The sequence below is a fragment of the Mizuhopecten yessoensis genome, unplaced genomic scaffold, assembly GCF_002113885.1.
Source record: "Mizuhopecten yessoensis strain PY_sf001 unplaced genomic scaffold, ASM211388v2 scaffold8071, whole genome shotgun sequence".
NCBI classification, from domain to species: Eukaryota; Metazoa; Mollusca; class Bivalvia; order Pectinida; family Pectinidae; genus Mizuhopecten; species Mizuhopecten yessoensis.
The window spans coordinates 1,552,131-1,565,396 of record NW_018407364.1 but is presented as its reverse complement, the minus strand read 5'-3'; the positions used below and the strand labels follow the sequence as shown (position 1 = coordinate 1,565,396).

Sequence of the window (13,266 nt, the reverse complement as noted above, 5' to 3'; positions counted from 1 at the left end):
TTTTATTTAATAATTAATTACTTAATATTATTTAATAGATAATAAACATATATATATATAGTTACAACCGCATCACCGACGCTGTACATGAAAGTTTTAGATTATAGATATCAAAGCATGTAACTGCATTCTGTTCCGTTTTATTGGACCATAAAAGGGAACAGAATGCTGTTTAATACTTATATTTACATCTTTTTAATATTCATTTCTAAGTTTACAATGCACTTTTAAATTCGACTTTCGCGTTGTTTGTTCAAGAGGTAGAACAGCCCATGGAATTGCTCACGGAATGTCGTTTCGTGACTTTCCCAAGAAAACAATATAGTTCTTTGAAATAGACACACAAATATCGATACTACTTCCAAAATTTAATCAATCAATATATTCAGTTCACATTGTATAGAAGCCTTACATAAAACGGTGAATATTATTGAATCATAGTGGGTTATTTTGCTTATCTGCTTGTTAGTGCGGAGGGAAACAGTGATCCGGAAGTAAGTCGGACACGGTACCGGTGGAATATCACTACGCCTGTGTTATGATCTCATGACACGGAACTGGCCTTGGAAGTGTAATATAGTGGCAATGCAGAGCAAATGTAAATATAACCGCATCACCGACACTGTACATGTAAGTTACATATAGTTATAACCACATCACCGACACTGTTCATGTAAGTTACATATAGTTATAACCGCATCACCCACGCTGTACATGTAAGTAACATATAGTAATAACCGCATCACCGACGATGTACATGTAAGTTACATATAGTTATAACCACATCACCGTCACTGTACATGTAAGTTACATACGGTTATAACAGCATCACCGACGCTGTACTTGTAAGTTACATATAGTTATAACCGCATCACCCACGCTGTACATGTAAGTTACATATAGTTATAACCGCATCACCGACACTGTACATGTAAGTTACATATAGTTATAACCGCATCACCGACGCTGTACATGTAAGTTACATATAGTTATAACCGCATCACCGACGCTGTACATGTAAGTTACATATAGTTATAACCGCATCACCGACGCTGTACATGTAAGTTACATATAGTTATAACCGCATCACCGACGCTGTACATGTAAGTTACATATAGTTATAACCGCATCACCGACGCTGTACATGTAAGTTACATATAGTTATAACCGCATCACCGACGCTGTACATGTAAGTTACATATAGTTATAACCGCATCACCGACGCTGTACATGTAAGTTACATATAGTTATAACCGCATCACCGACGCTGTACATGTAAGTTACATATAGTTATAACCGCATCACCGACGCTGTACATGTAAGTTACATATAGTTATAACCGCATCACCGACGCTGTACATGTAAGTTACATATAGTTATAACCGCATCACCGACGCTGTACATGTAAGTTACATATAGTTATAACCGCATCACCGACGCTGTACATGTAAGTTACATATAGTTATAACCGCATCACCGACGCTGTACATGTGAGTTACATATAGTTATAACCGCATCACCGACGCTGTACATGTAAGTTACATATAGTTATAACCGCATCACCGACGCTGTACATGTAAGTTACATATAGTTATAACCGCATCACCGACGCTGTACATGTAAGTTACATATAGTTATAACCGCATCACCGACGCTGTACATGTAAGTTACATATAGTTATAACCGCATCACCGACGCTGTACATGTAAGTTACATATAGTTATAACCGCATCACCGACGCTGTACATGTAAGTTACATATGGTTATAACCGCATCACCGACGCTGTACATGTAAGTTACATATAGTTATAACCGCATCACCGACGCTGTACATGTAAGTTACATATGGTTATAACCGCATCACCGACGCTGTACATGTAAGTTACATATAGTTATAACCGCATCACCGACGCTGTACATGTAAGTTACATATAGTTATAACCACATCACCGTCACTGTACATGTAAGTTACATACGGTTATAACCGCATCACCGACGCTGTACTTGTAAGTTACATATAGTTATAACCGCATCACCGACGCTGTACATGTAAGTTACATATAGTTATAACCGCATCACCGACGCTGTACATGTAAGTTACATATAGTTATAACCACATCACCGTCACTGTACATGTAAGTAACATACGGTTATAACAGCATCACCGACGCTGTACTTGTAAGTTACATATAGTTATAACCGCATCACCGACACTGTACATGTAAGTTACATATAGTTATAACCGCATCACCGACGCTGTACATGTAAGTTACATATAGTTATAACCACATCACCGTCACTGTACATGTAAGTAACATACGGTTATAACAGCATCACCGACGCTGTACTTGTAAGTTACATATAGTTATAACCGCATCACCCACGCTGTACTTGTAAGTTACATATAGTTATAACCGCATCACCGACGCTGTACAGGTAAGTAACATACGGTTATAACCGCATCACCAACGCTGTACATGTAAGTTACATATAGTTATAAGCGCATCACCGACGCTGTACAGGTAAGTAACATATGGTTATAACCGCATCACCGACACTGTACAGTTAAGTTACATATAGTTATAACCACATCACCCACGCTGTTCATGTACGTTACATATAGTTATAACCGCATCACCGACGCTGTACATGTGAGTTACATATAGTTATAACCGCATCACCGACGCTGTACATGTAAGTTACATAGAGTTATAACCGCATCACCGACGCTGAACTTGTAAGTTACATATAGTTGTAGCTTCGTCAGTGCTTTCAAATATAAGTCGTAGTTATAACCACTTCAGCGTCGATGTACATAAAATACCTATTATTTTAGCCATGTCACGGTCACTGTACGTAAAAGATAGATAGGTACACTTCAGGTTGCTGTACATCGATGATATCAATGAATGTTACTGCCAACCATGTTTTACTAGCTGTACATTTGTGTGTAGCAAACTGGCATATTTCCTTTTGCTAAATAAATTATTTACCGTCATATCATACTAAGCCAATTTTAATGTTTTAAAAGATTACATTTTAATGCTGAACACGATATAATTTAACATGATTTTTTGCCGTCACATTGGAAAAGGTAATCTCTTTGAAATGTGTACCGCATGGAAATAAATTTTAATCGCCGCTGGTCTCGTTTGATCCCTTGTGTTTTGTAACAAGAGTTCAAACATTGAATAGAAATTCTTTCATTCTTTAGTACTGGTACAGAGATTTCTGCAATTTTAATCTTATAAAACCGCTATGATTTAAAACTCAGTTGCGTAAGCATGCTTTGGTGGATTGCTCGGGTAGAATGATCGGATTGGAAATTTATATCTACTCGTAGCAAACTTCATTTAACTTTATTCGTCGGTAAAATCTTTAATGAATATTTAAGATAAGGTTTATTTTGTTGGCAATAACACGTGCGGTATTTGTAAATAAACATAAATTGTACAATCGTTAACGCAACAAAATGCCCCCAGCCGGAAAATGCTCAAACGGCGGTACGTTTAATTTATTGCACTTCTTCCTATCAACCATTTTCAATCTTGCAATATATATATATATATATATGTACTGTAAGAGTTGTTGATTTACATTGATTATTGTTTAATGATTTTAATGATTTACAACACTAGAAGCAATATTGACGACAATCATAGTAGCAACATTGCTGAAAATGACACTGCTAGTACGAGATCAACAGCGAGGGAATCAACATTGGCAGTAACACTAAAGAATACGGTACTGGTAGTAACAATATTGAAAGAAGCAGTATTTGTAGAAGCACTGATAATATAAACTATATATAAGTAACACTGGTGAAAATAACCTTTGTAAATAACATTGATAAAAAAACCCAGCACTGGTAGTAACACTGACAAAAAACAGATCTTAAGAAAACATTAGCAATAAAATAATAAAAGCAGCAACATAAGTAACTATGATGCAAACACAACTTGTAGAAATATCGATGAAAACAGTACTGTGGTATAATGTATCAAAGTAGCATCGGTAGTTACACTAAAGATTACAATAAACTTATAGTAACACTAATGATAACGATGCAAAAGATTTCGCTAGTAATGATATTTTGATGAACGCAGACTAATTAGTAACAATGATGAAAACAGTGCTGGAAGTAACATTGATACAGGCAGCATAAAAAGTGTAATACAAGAAATGGTATGTTCCGGAAAACTGTATTAATACAATGTCATGTAGTAACATTGATGACATCCTCGATATCCAGGGGTTACGCTCACTTTCGCTCTCTGCACCCCTGGAATATGTCATAGCAAAATTGAAGGCTCAGTGTGCACTACCTTGTTGATGAGACAAGAAGACTAGTTCGATCCTTTGATGTACATCAAAATAATATTGTGGTCACGTAACGGTAAAAATTGACTGACTTTTAAGTCAGCGTCTCCCCTTTGTAATCTCCAAAGGACAGGCATCAGCCTAGCGATTGGTCAGGTTTTTTTTTTACCTGAGACCAATCAAACAACTATTTTCGTGCCTTCAATTTTGCTATGACATATTCCAGGGGTGTAGAGAGCGAAAGTGAGCGTAACCCTGGATATCTAGGATACATTGATGACAGTACTAGTTGTAATAACATTGATGAACAAATTCTAGTCATGATATCATGATAAGTAACAATGACTGAATTAACACTCTAATAACCGCGGTAAAATTAATTGTAGAATGTACAAGTAACATCGATGAAAAAATCGCTAGTAGCAACATTCAGAACAACGTCAAACTGATTACTGCCGCAGATATCGTTGGTTGGTTGGTTGGTTGGTTGGTTGGTTGGTTGATTGTATAGAGTTTAACGTCCTGACAACAGTTATAAGGACGTCTCGGATATAGAATTAATAACATACAACACTTAGGATGAGATACAAAGTTAAGGAGAAAAGAACGTTCGTTACCCAAAGTATGGATTGACAATATCGAAGGGAAGGATGGTAACTGGCGATTTATCGACCTTTCGGCTATATATTGCATTGGTCGTTCATTGTAGGTTAATGTTTTATCCTATTCCGCTTTTTGTGTAATTAGCGTGTATAATATTTATAGACCAATAAAAGCTTCTTATAGTACCTCACTTACTTTAAATATTTAATTGAATTCCTCGAGGGAGAGATCGATATACGACTTTACGTTTGTGTACACCTGACCAGCCCCCGGATACAGATATTGTACGGTATTACCCAACCATTGACCGGTGATCCAACTGAAAAAAGACCCACTTAATGAATATAAGGCCATGTTTAATAACTTATTTACAAGTTTTGATTGAATATTGACCAATACATAGCCACAGGTCTGAGGATAGAGTAACGTTCTACTATCGGAGCCGACCACGGGACTCCGGAATCGAAGCGTTACGTACGCCGTGCTAAGTAAACGCGACACCCTTAACTCGCAGTGCCGCTACTTTACGGCTTTTATCGACACGGTTTAACAAGTAATCAAAGATTATTTCTTTGACAATATTTCCAATCCTTTAGTGGTATAATTTCTCTAATAAGATTTAAAGCGTCACGAGCCGATAAAGGTACGGCCCTACTATTAGGCGATGTCCTCGGAGAATCTAAGGTTTATAATATTTACAATTACCCTACCAAGGACCTGGGAGGAACGGCAATTTATCAGAGAACACAAACACCATCATCGGTATGCTTTCAAACTTACATTACTTACTACACACGAGTATTCAACAAATTAATTAAACTCTCATAGACGTACAAATGTATTATATACTTGATATTTAAACAGGGTTGAGACCAATTTTAGCGTTTTGTGTTGAATGTTATCAAATTATGTTTACAATTATAAATGATGAAATAAATAATTAAATTAATAAAGAAATTAAAAGTTACACAGAAATATGCATGTGCGTAGGACTTTATCAGCCGTTTGCAAATAACGCGTGTGAATGGGTGCAAAGGCGAATTCTTCCTCGAGAGTTTGCAATACAAAAAGACAACCTTTATTGTAAAACGAAAAGACGAACATATCTAAACAGACCTATAGTTGAATAACACACACTAGTTCTGTAATCGTATGTTTTTCATGTAATAAATTGCACTTGGAATACAAGCACTATCGAACAATGGCTCCGAAAACTACTGTGTGAGGCAAGTGATGAGGTGATTCTAGTATTGTACATTTAACTTTCTTTCTATTATCTCTATAACAACTAGGCTGGTGTGAAAATGAGATTTTAAGATTCTAAGAAGCTTGTTCTCCATCTCTTTCTTATAACGCATATCTTTGTGATCGTTTCATTTTGATTACTATGCTGTTTGAATTAAGTGAAATATTTTTCGCCGCCAATTTGTTCTGAGCTTACACTTCCTAAATAGCTAAATAGAGCAGATGTATTTTTTTCAGAAAGGACTGTCGAACAATAAGTAGTATAACTTCTCATCCAGATGAGTACGTTCAAAAGAAACCAAAAATACCAAAAACCAATTAAATTCTAACAGAGAATTCTTCGTGGACGATAAACGATAAAAGCAATTTAAAAACCATGTCTTCACCCGAGAGCACGTGGTTTTGACAGAATGCCTGCATTATTTAAGGTGCTTGATTCTTACAACATTCTTATGAACATTGTATAGAATGCATCAATTAATTAGGGTACTAAGTCACAATAATTTGTAATAGACATTTGACAGAATGCGCGAATTCGTTTGATATGCAGTTCCACCAGTAAGTTACATTTAGTTATCCTTTCTTGTTCGCTGTTCAAGGCCATGAAATCAGATAGAGCAAGCAATTGAATTTTTTTTCGAAAGACAATTCGATAAACGCATTGCTATATTATCTGAGTATGTAGTGCATCAGTCATAATGTTCCGTCTCTCATTTCAACATTTTGGGGTCTGGCTGAAAAACATATGATCAATACCAATACCAGAGAGATGTGTGATCAGGTATTCTGTCTGATGTCTATTTGAATACTTATTTCTTTTGAAAATTCAGATAGCCTCCTTCTGGATACTTTTGGAACTTTTGAGGTAAAACATGAATAATTAAATTAAGAAAGAAAACAATACAATTGACCCCGGGATCAAATATTATATATACAAGTAGCTTATGGCAGTAGATGACTTAAATACCTCATGTAGAGCGAATCAGTGCTTTGCAAAGCAATGTATGCTAACCAGTGCAGTAGACTTGTACATGTATTCAATATTGCTATAGGTTCATCTTGAGTGAATATCGATACATTCCTAGAGGTTCTAACCTATTTGAATACTTCTACCATTCATTACCGAAGATTCCAGCTGTGTTGTGGGTACTTGTCACACTCAAATTCCCGGGAGTTTCTGGTTCCGGCCTACGTGGGCACAGCAGTACTAGTAACTGGTACTCACCATTCCTGGATGTTCTAAGCTATTCGAATAATGAAACTAACAATGCCCGGATGTTCTGACCTATTGGAACACTGGTAGTCTCCATTCTCGGATAGGTGGCTTATTCTAACCATTTTAATTTGTACTCACCATACCCGGATGTTCTGGCCTATTTGAATACTCGTACTCACCATTCCTGGAGTTTCCTGCCCATCTAAGTACGTGTACCCTGGTATCGAGTACCGGGGAGACCTATGTCGATATCGAGACATCAGAGAACAGTCCTCTTAAGTCACGGAAAGCTTTCTCACGCCTATATCCAAAAAATGTCAGGAACTATTTCTCACGTATTTAGTGCGTATGATTCCCCATAGAGTGTCAATGCTAAATAATGTGTCTCAATGTTGGTCAACTATTGTCTATGTTATGGTACTCAATGGGTACTACAGCTTTAGTCATATCACTAAAAATATCTTTCTTCTTCAAAGCTATATTAAATCGACTATATGATTACAATATTCGTCTATCAATTAAATAACTTAAAAATGCTGATCAATTGATTTGTGTGTATAAAATGTCTAAGGTAAGCACGGACATCGAGTTGGTGGAGTATGCATTCCTTTTGGTATTTGGTGTTGTACAGGTATGAAGGTATCGGTCTAATCTCCGGAGACGAAGCGGTGACCATGTTCCGGAATTGTCACCCCGATCAACACCGCTGATATCGTATTTATGGTATAGCGATTCGCATCATCTCTCCATTATGGGACATTTAACATATCATACCTTAACACCCTAATACCACACATACATTTATAACGTCAAATTACACACACATTCATATATAATTGTTTTTATCTCGGTAGTAAACAATTGATTTTTTTTTATTTTGTTCCACAAAATCGATTAAAGTGTCATTCATGGATAAAACCAGTCTACTACTTGTATATCACTATAAATAAATTATTATATTATTGATATTCCGTCGGGGGATCGTATTTCAAAAGTGGCTACGTTTTGTGTTCTTTTTAATGTGTTATATATAAACTTGACAACTGTAGTTGGTATCGCGGTCTGCTCTGGTAACATATTGGAAATTTTGGATGTTAAGTTAAAGTTAGTTTCTAATACAGGAGCCGATAGATAGAGCTCCTCTACAATGGACTCAAAAATTCAATAATTGCATAATACATCGTTCATTGTTAATATCATGTGGTTTTGGTGAACAATGGTGAAGTTGACATGGAAATGTGATTTGTGATGAGTAAATTTGACATTTGGTCTGATCTCTGATATTGCTTTGTTTTCTATGGTTGGTGAGCATATTGCGGTATTTTCTATGATTGGTGAGTAAATCTTATATTGGTCTGATCTCTGATATTGGTTTGTTTTCTATGGTTGGCGAGTACATTTGACATTGATCCAATCTTTAATGTTGGTTTGTATTCTATGGTTGGTGAGTAAATTTGCGGTATTTTTTTATGATTTGTGAGTAAATTTACTATCGACCTGATCCTTTTTTTTTTCTCTTTGGTTGGTGAATAAAGATAATCCGGTATTGTCATCTGCGCTGCAGTCTAACAGATACCATTATTTTTTATCATCGAATGGTTAAGTCGACAAATAGAATAGTTTCATAGACTGCTCCGTGTTCTTATACTGATGTGTTTCTATGGCTGATGGGTAAGGTTGACAAATGGTCGTCTGATCTGTTTTTGGAAAATATTCTAATGCTCTATATGAACTATGGGTAATGTTGCAATTGTTATTTCCGTAATGATACACGAACATAGTAAGTCTAAGTTGTATGTCTATATTCTGCACATGCAATTTCAATAGAAGGTTTTGAACACGTGCACGCGCACAATCGATTAGTAAATACTCGAAAAAGATTGACCTGTGTCATTAACCTCACTCTGTGTTAAATCATCGGTGAAAGGCGTCTTTCATCTGCAATTTTTTGTTCATTAGAGGGAATTCTTTATCGTATATTTACCTTCACGTCTTTCGAATCAACGTCATTGACATTTAAATAAAAATTCAAGACGAAAGGTTACAAATGTTTACAAAACAACATTCGACGGAAATTATTGTTTATATAGCCCGATTCATTTGTTTGTGTTATATTATTTTAGCAATTGAAGGTCCGGGTCTTTATGATTTAACCCAAGATAACACCGATTATTTAGTTTTACGCCTTTAACCAAGAGAAAGAAGAGCGAAGGTAAGTCCTTAGATGCGTTTTATGGAACTCTTTTGAAACTTGCGTATGATACGTTACCTGTAACATCTCATATGGCTTTAAGAAGTAAATAGTTTACGCCACTGACCAGCTTCGTCCCCGTCACATGCTCAGTAGGACAAACAGGTGTGCTAGTGTTACCTGCTAATCACAAAGGTAAACTGTTATATCGGTATACACTTCAGCCTGTCCCCCTGTCGAGCTTACGCGGTACAATTTGTCAGGTAGGTACTCCAACAAAATCATGTCAACATTAAACATCTCGAAGTGATTTAAATCCTGGTTATTGCTCTCTCACCTGTATTTCAGGTTTTAAACTATGTATCAAGTATGTTTATATATGAATGATGCAATCTATTATATCAGTGACCATGTATACGAATAAGCGATCTAATCGTTTTGGTATGCTGTGAAGAACTTGAGCAGGGCTTAACAAGAAGTAACGTAATACATATACGAATCCAATACGATTAGAATGCGACCACAGTAATCCAGACGGTCTAAAACTTAATGATAAAATTTCGCTACTCAGTTTTTCAATTACATGTCAACGCATACATATTACTGCGTAATTTGATATGCTTAAAAGTTAGGCAGTTGTTAAATTGTCTACCACATACAGCCCGAAAAAAATGTTCAGAGAAAGTTTAAACGAAAGTCGTTACAATGTCAATCAAAACTTGAAAGGCAGTGCGGCAACTTGATATCTTTAGTATTCGTACTTTCTATGATAATTAGTACATTTTTTCTTAAACAACAAGTGCAACTTATAATTATTGGCTCCAGGACAGGGTTCAGTGAATAGAATCGAATAGATTTTTAAATGTATTTTTTATCTATCTTTACGTTAATTTGGAGCCCAGTATATGAACCCATTGTATTGCTCAATACGGTTAAACAAACTACAAGTATGTCATTTTAGGTTATGTTTTGTTTATTTTGTGCTATTTTGCCGTAATTGCTGTTCGTTCCAAGACAATACTCCCGGTAAACTTTAAACGACAATGCTCGGCTTGACAAGGGTATATGAAACAAAATTCCTTTATTATAGCGATCGGCTTTGTAGCGCTCCCGTTGACCCGTGTGTTCCAAAACAAAAGGAAATGTTCGTCTGAAACATTGCCTACATGACAGGTATCATATTTTCCCGTTTCATTGTGTTTGTGTTATGATCCGCGGTTTATTCGTGTTATAATGTGACTCAAAGCTATCTGTATTTGAATATTTAATATTTTGCCTTGCAATTCAAATATACGCTGTATCAGCACACATAAAAAATGTTACTGGCCAGGATGTATACAATGTAGTGTAATATTATTCCCGTGCAATGATCGCGGGAATAGAGATCGATTTATTGGCGCTCATGTAAAGAGATTTCACTCCACCTATCAATATTTTATATCTATCGCAGTAGGCTTATATCCCCCGTAAACTCTTATGTGTTGTTATACTGCAATTCGCGAGGTCTCGGCACCTGTCAGGGACGTAAATGGCTGGACCGACAGCCTGTCACGAGACTGGCGAGGAGGGAAGCATAACTAATTGACTTTCTCATCACCTGGTCGACCTATCATCACATACCTATATAACCCACATACATGTATACAAACAATTCCGTTCTCAGGGCATGACCTGACTTCCGTAACCAGAATAGATCAATGATCACTTTTCTTAAGAAATCGATCGATGTCTCTGAGCAGAGAAACTGGATGATTAACATGATGGCACTTTTTTGCAATGGTCCTTTTTTCCGCTAGTCTCCGCTACCAGGGTAGCCTAACGTTTGTATATTAATTAATAATATAGCTACCTGCAAAGCACAATCGTACATATAAACAAAGCTGAGCCATGAAGTAAAACACGACTGAAAACAATACTTACCCGATCTAGACCATTATTTCTTGCATTTTTATCCGATAAGTCTTCCAATATCAATGATTCCATTCTTCTTCTTCTTAAGTGGTTCCTTCTTGAACTTGCAGCTGATTAATATGGACGCATATTTTGCTAAATTCCAGGAAAACGGTTACACGTAAACAGCACTCCCTTCAATACAGAGTTCAACGTTGGCTGTTGAAATCCAAAAATACAGAACAATTCATGCAACGTACCACGTCTTCACGTTTGAGGACGCATACATCGCAAGATATGGGGCTTCCAAAGGTTTCTTAACTCCAGTTCGTCAATGAATCCCAAACGTAGAAAGATATTAAATACAGATCTTATTAGAAACAATTTGGCTGTCGAGGCGCTTACGTGCATTAACAATCCCGGGTAAAACTGACAATGGAATGTCCAATGGTTAATTGAAGGTAATTACAATTGTAGAAACTACATTACTATTTCAACACGTACTGTGTGTATATATACGTACGTACGGTAAGGTGGGTTAAATCTGTGTGTAATCTAGGGACGGTTGTAGGTGCCCGTAATTGTGTATTGATTTTACAGGTATACACATTATGGAATCATGCCAGACCTACCCCAGGAACAATAAGTCCCCTTAAGGGCGCCAAAATGCTGACAAAATTTCAAAGTATCTATATTATAAGTCGTCACAAACTCACTCCGCTGGGGTCTGGAGCCACGCATGGAGAGGGTGTGTCCGAGGATTGCCCATGTCGGACCCGGATGTTGCCACATCCTGGAGATATGCCAGCGTTTGACAATCATGATATATTTAACTGTACTTTTAGGTACGTGTAACAACAGTCCATAGTGCCAACTCCTGTTGCACAGAGCTGCATTGCCTGCCACAATCAGCACAAACGTATGTTATATTGACAAATGGCTCAATAAACAATCTTTGAGTGCATATATGCTCCAAGTCTCTAACACTAGGAAACGGGTAGTTCTACAATTCTGTTTTGGTAATTAAACTATTTGTGAATATATGAATGCATGTATACATAATTATTTCGATACTACTAGCTGTGAATAGGAATTTCTATAATACGAAATTTCATTTTCGTAATTTAAAAAATTGTGAATATAAAAATAATAGAATAATAAGTAATACTACATTTTATTTAAGTGTCAGTTATTAATCTACATATAAAAACAAGTAAAATGTACATTAAAACTAGATCAATATCCAGCCACAGTTAATCTATGTAGGTGTATGATACCTCCTTTGATAAATGTATATCTACCTTTGCCAAGTGCTCGCTCTAGTCGACATTTTCGCACGAGTATATGCTTAATTCGATTTTACAGTAAGTTTATTATATTGAGAAAATTTTAAGAAATGATTTGAAGAGAAAGAAATAAAGAATTCCGTATCATCCAGGTTCCTAATGGTCATGTAAGTTTGCATCAAAGTCTTGCTGTTAACATGTCATTTGAGCATTGTCTATGTTTGCAGGTTTGGTTTGGTTTCAACAGCTATGGTCATTTAAGGACGGCCTCCCATGTGTGCAAGATGCGTGTGTGTAGTGTATGCGTGTGTGTTTTGGGAGGCTGCGATACGTTCGTGTTTGTCTCCTTGTGATAGCGCGGAACTGATGCCGACTTTATAGTGCTACCTCACTGAAACATACTGCCGAAGTCCCCCAGCAGGACACCCCACCCGGTCACATTATACTGACGACGGGCGAACCAGTCGTCCCACTCCTAAATTGCTGAGCGTTAAGAAGGAGTAGAAACTACCATT

At 36.6% G+C, this 13,266-nt stretch overlaps 1 protein-coding gene across 5 annotated transcripts in view; it reads right to left on the bottom strand.

The window, feature by feature from the left end:
• Positions 1–12,237, bottom strand: part of LOC110454848 — a 31,813-nt gene extending 19,576 nt beyond the window's left edge. For 3 of the 5 annotated variants that reach the window (XM_021504593.1, XM_021504590.1, XM_021504595.1), the window contains exon 1: positions 11,496–12,237. In XM_021504593.1, coding sequence (XP_021360268.1) covers positions 11,496–11,558 — 63 coding nt within the window. In that variant the 5' untranslated portion in view covers positions 11,559–12,237. Of the gene's footprint in view, positions 1–9,653; positions 9,740–11,495 lie in introns of those variants that run through there. The other 2 variants (XM_021504594.1, XM_021504591.1) reach the window with 2 other exon arrangements.
• Between the last annotated feature and the right edge of the window lie 1,029 nt (positions 12,238–13,266).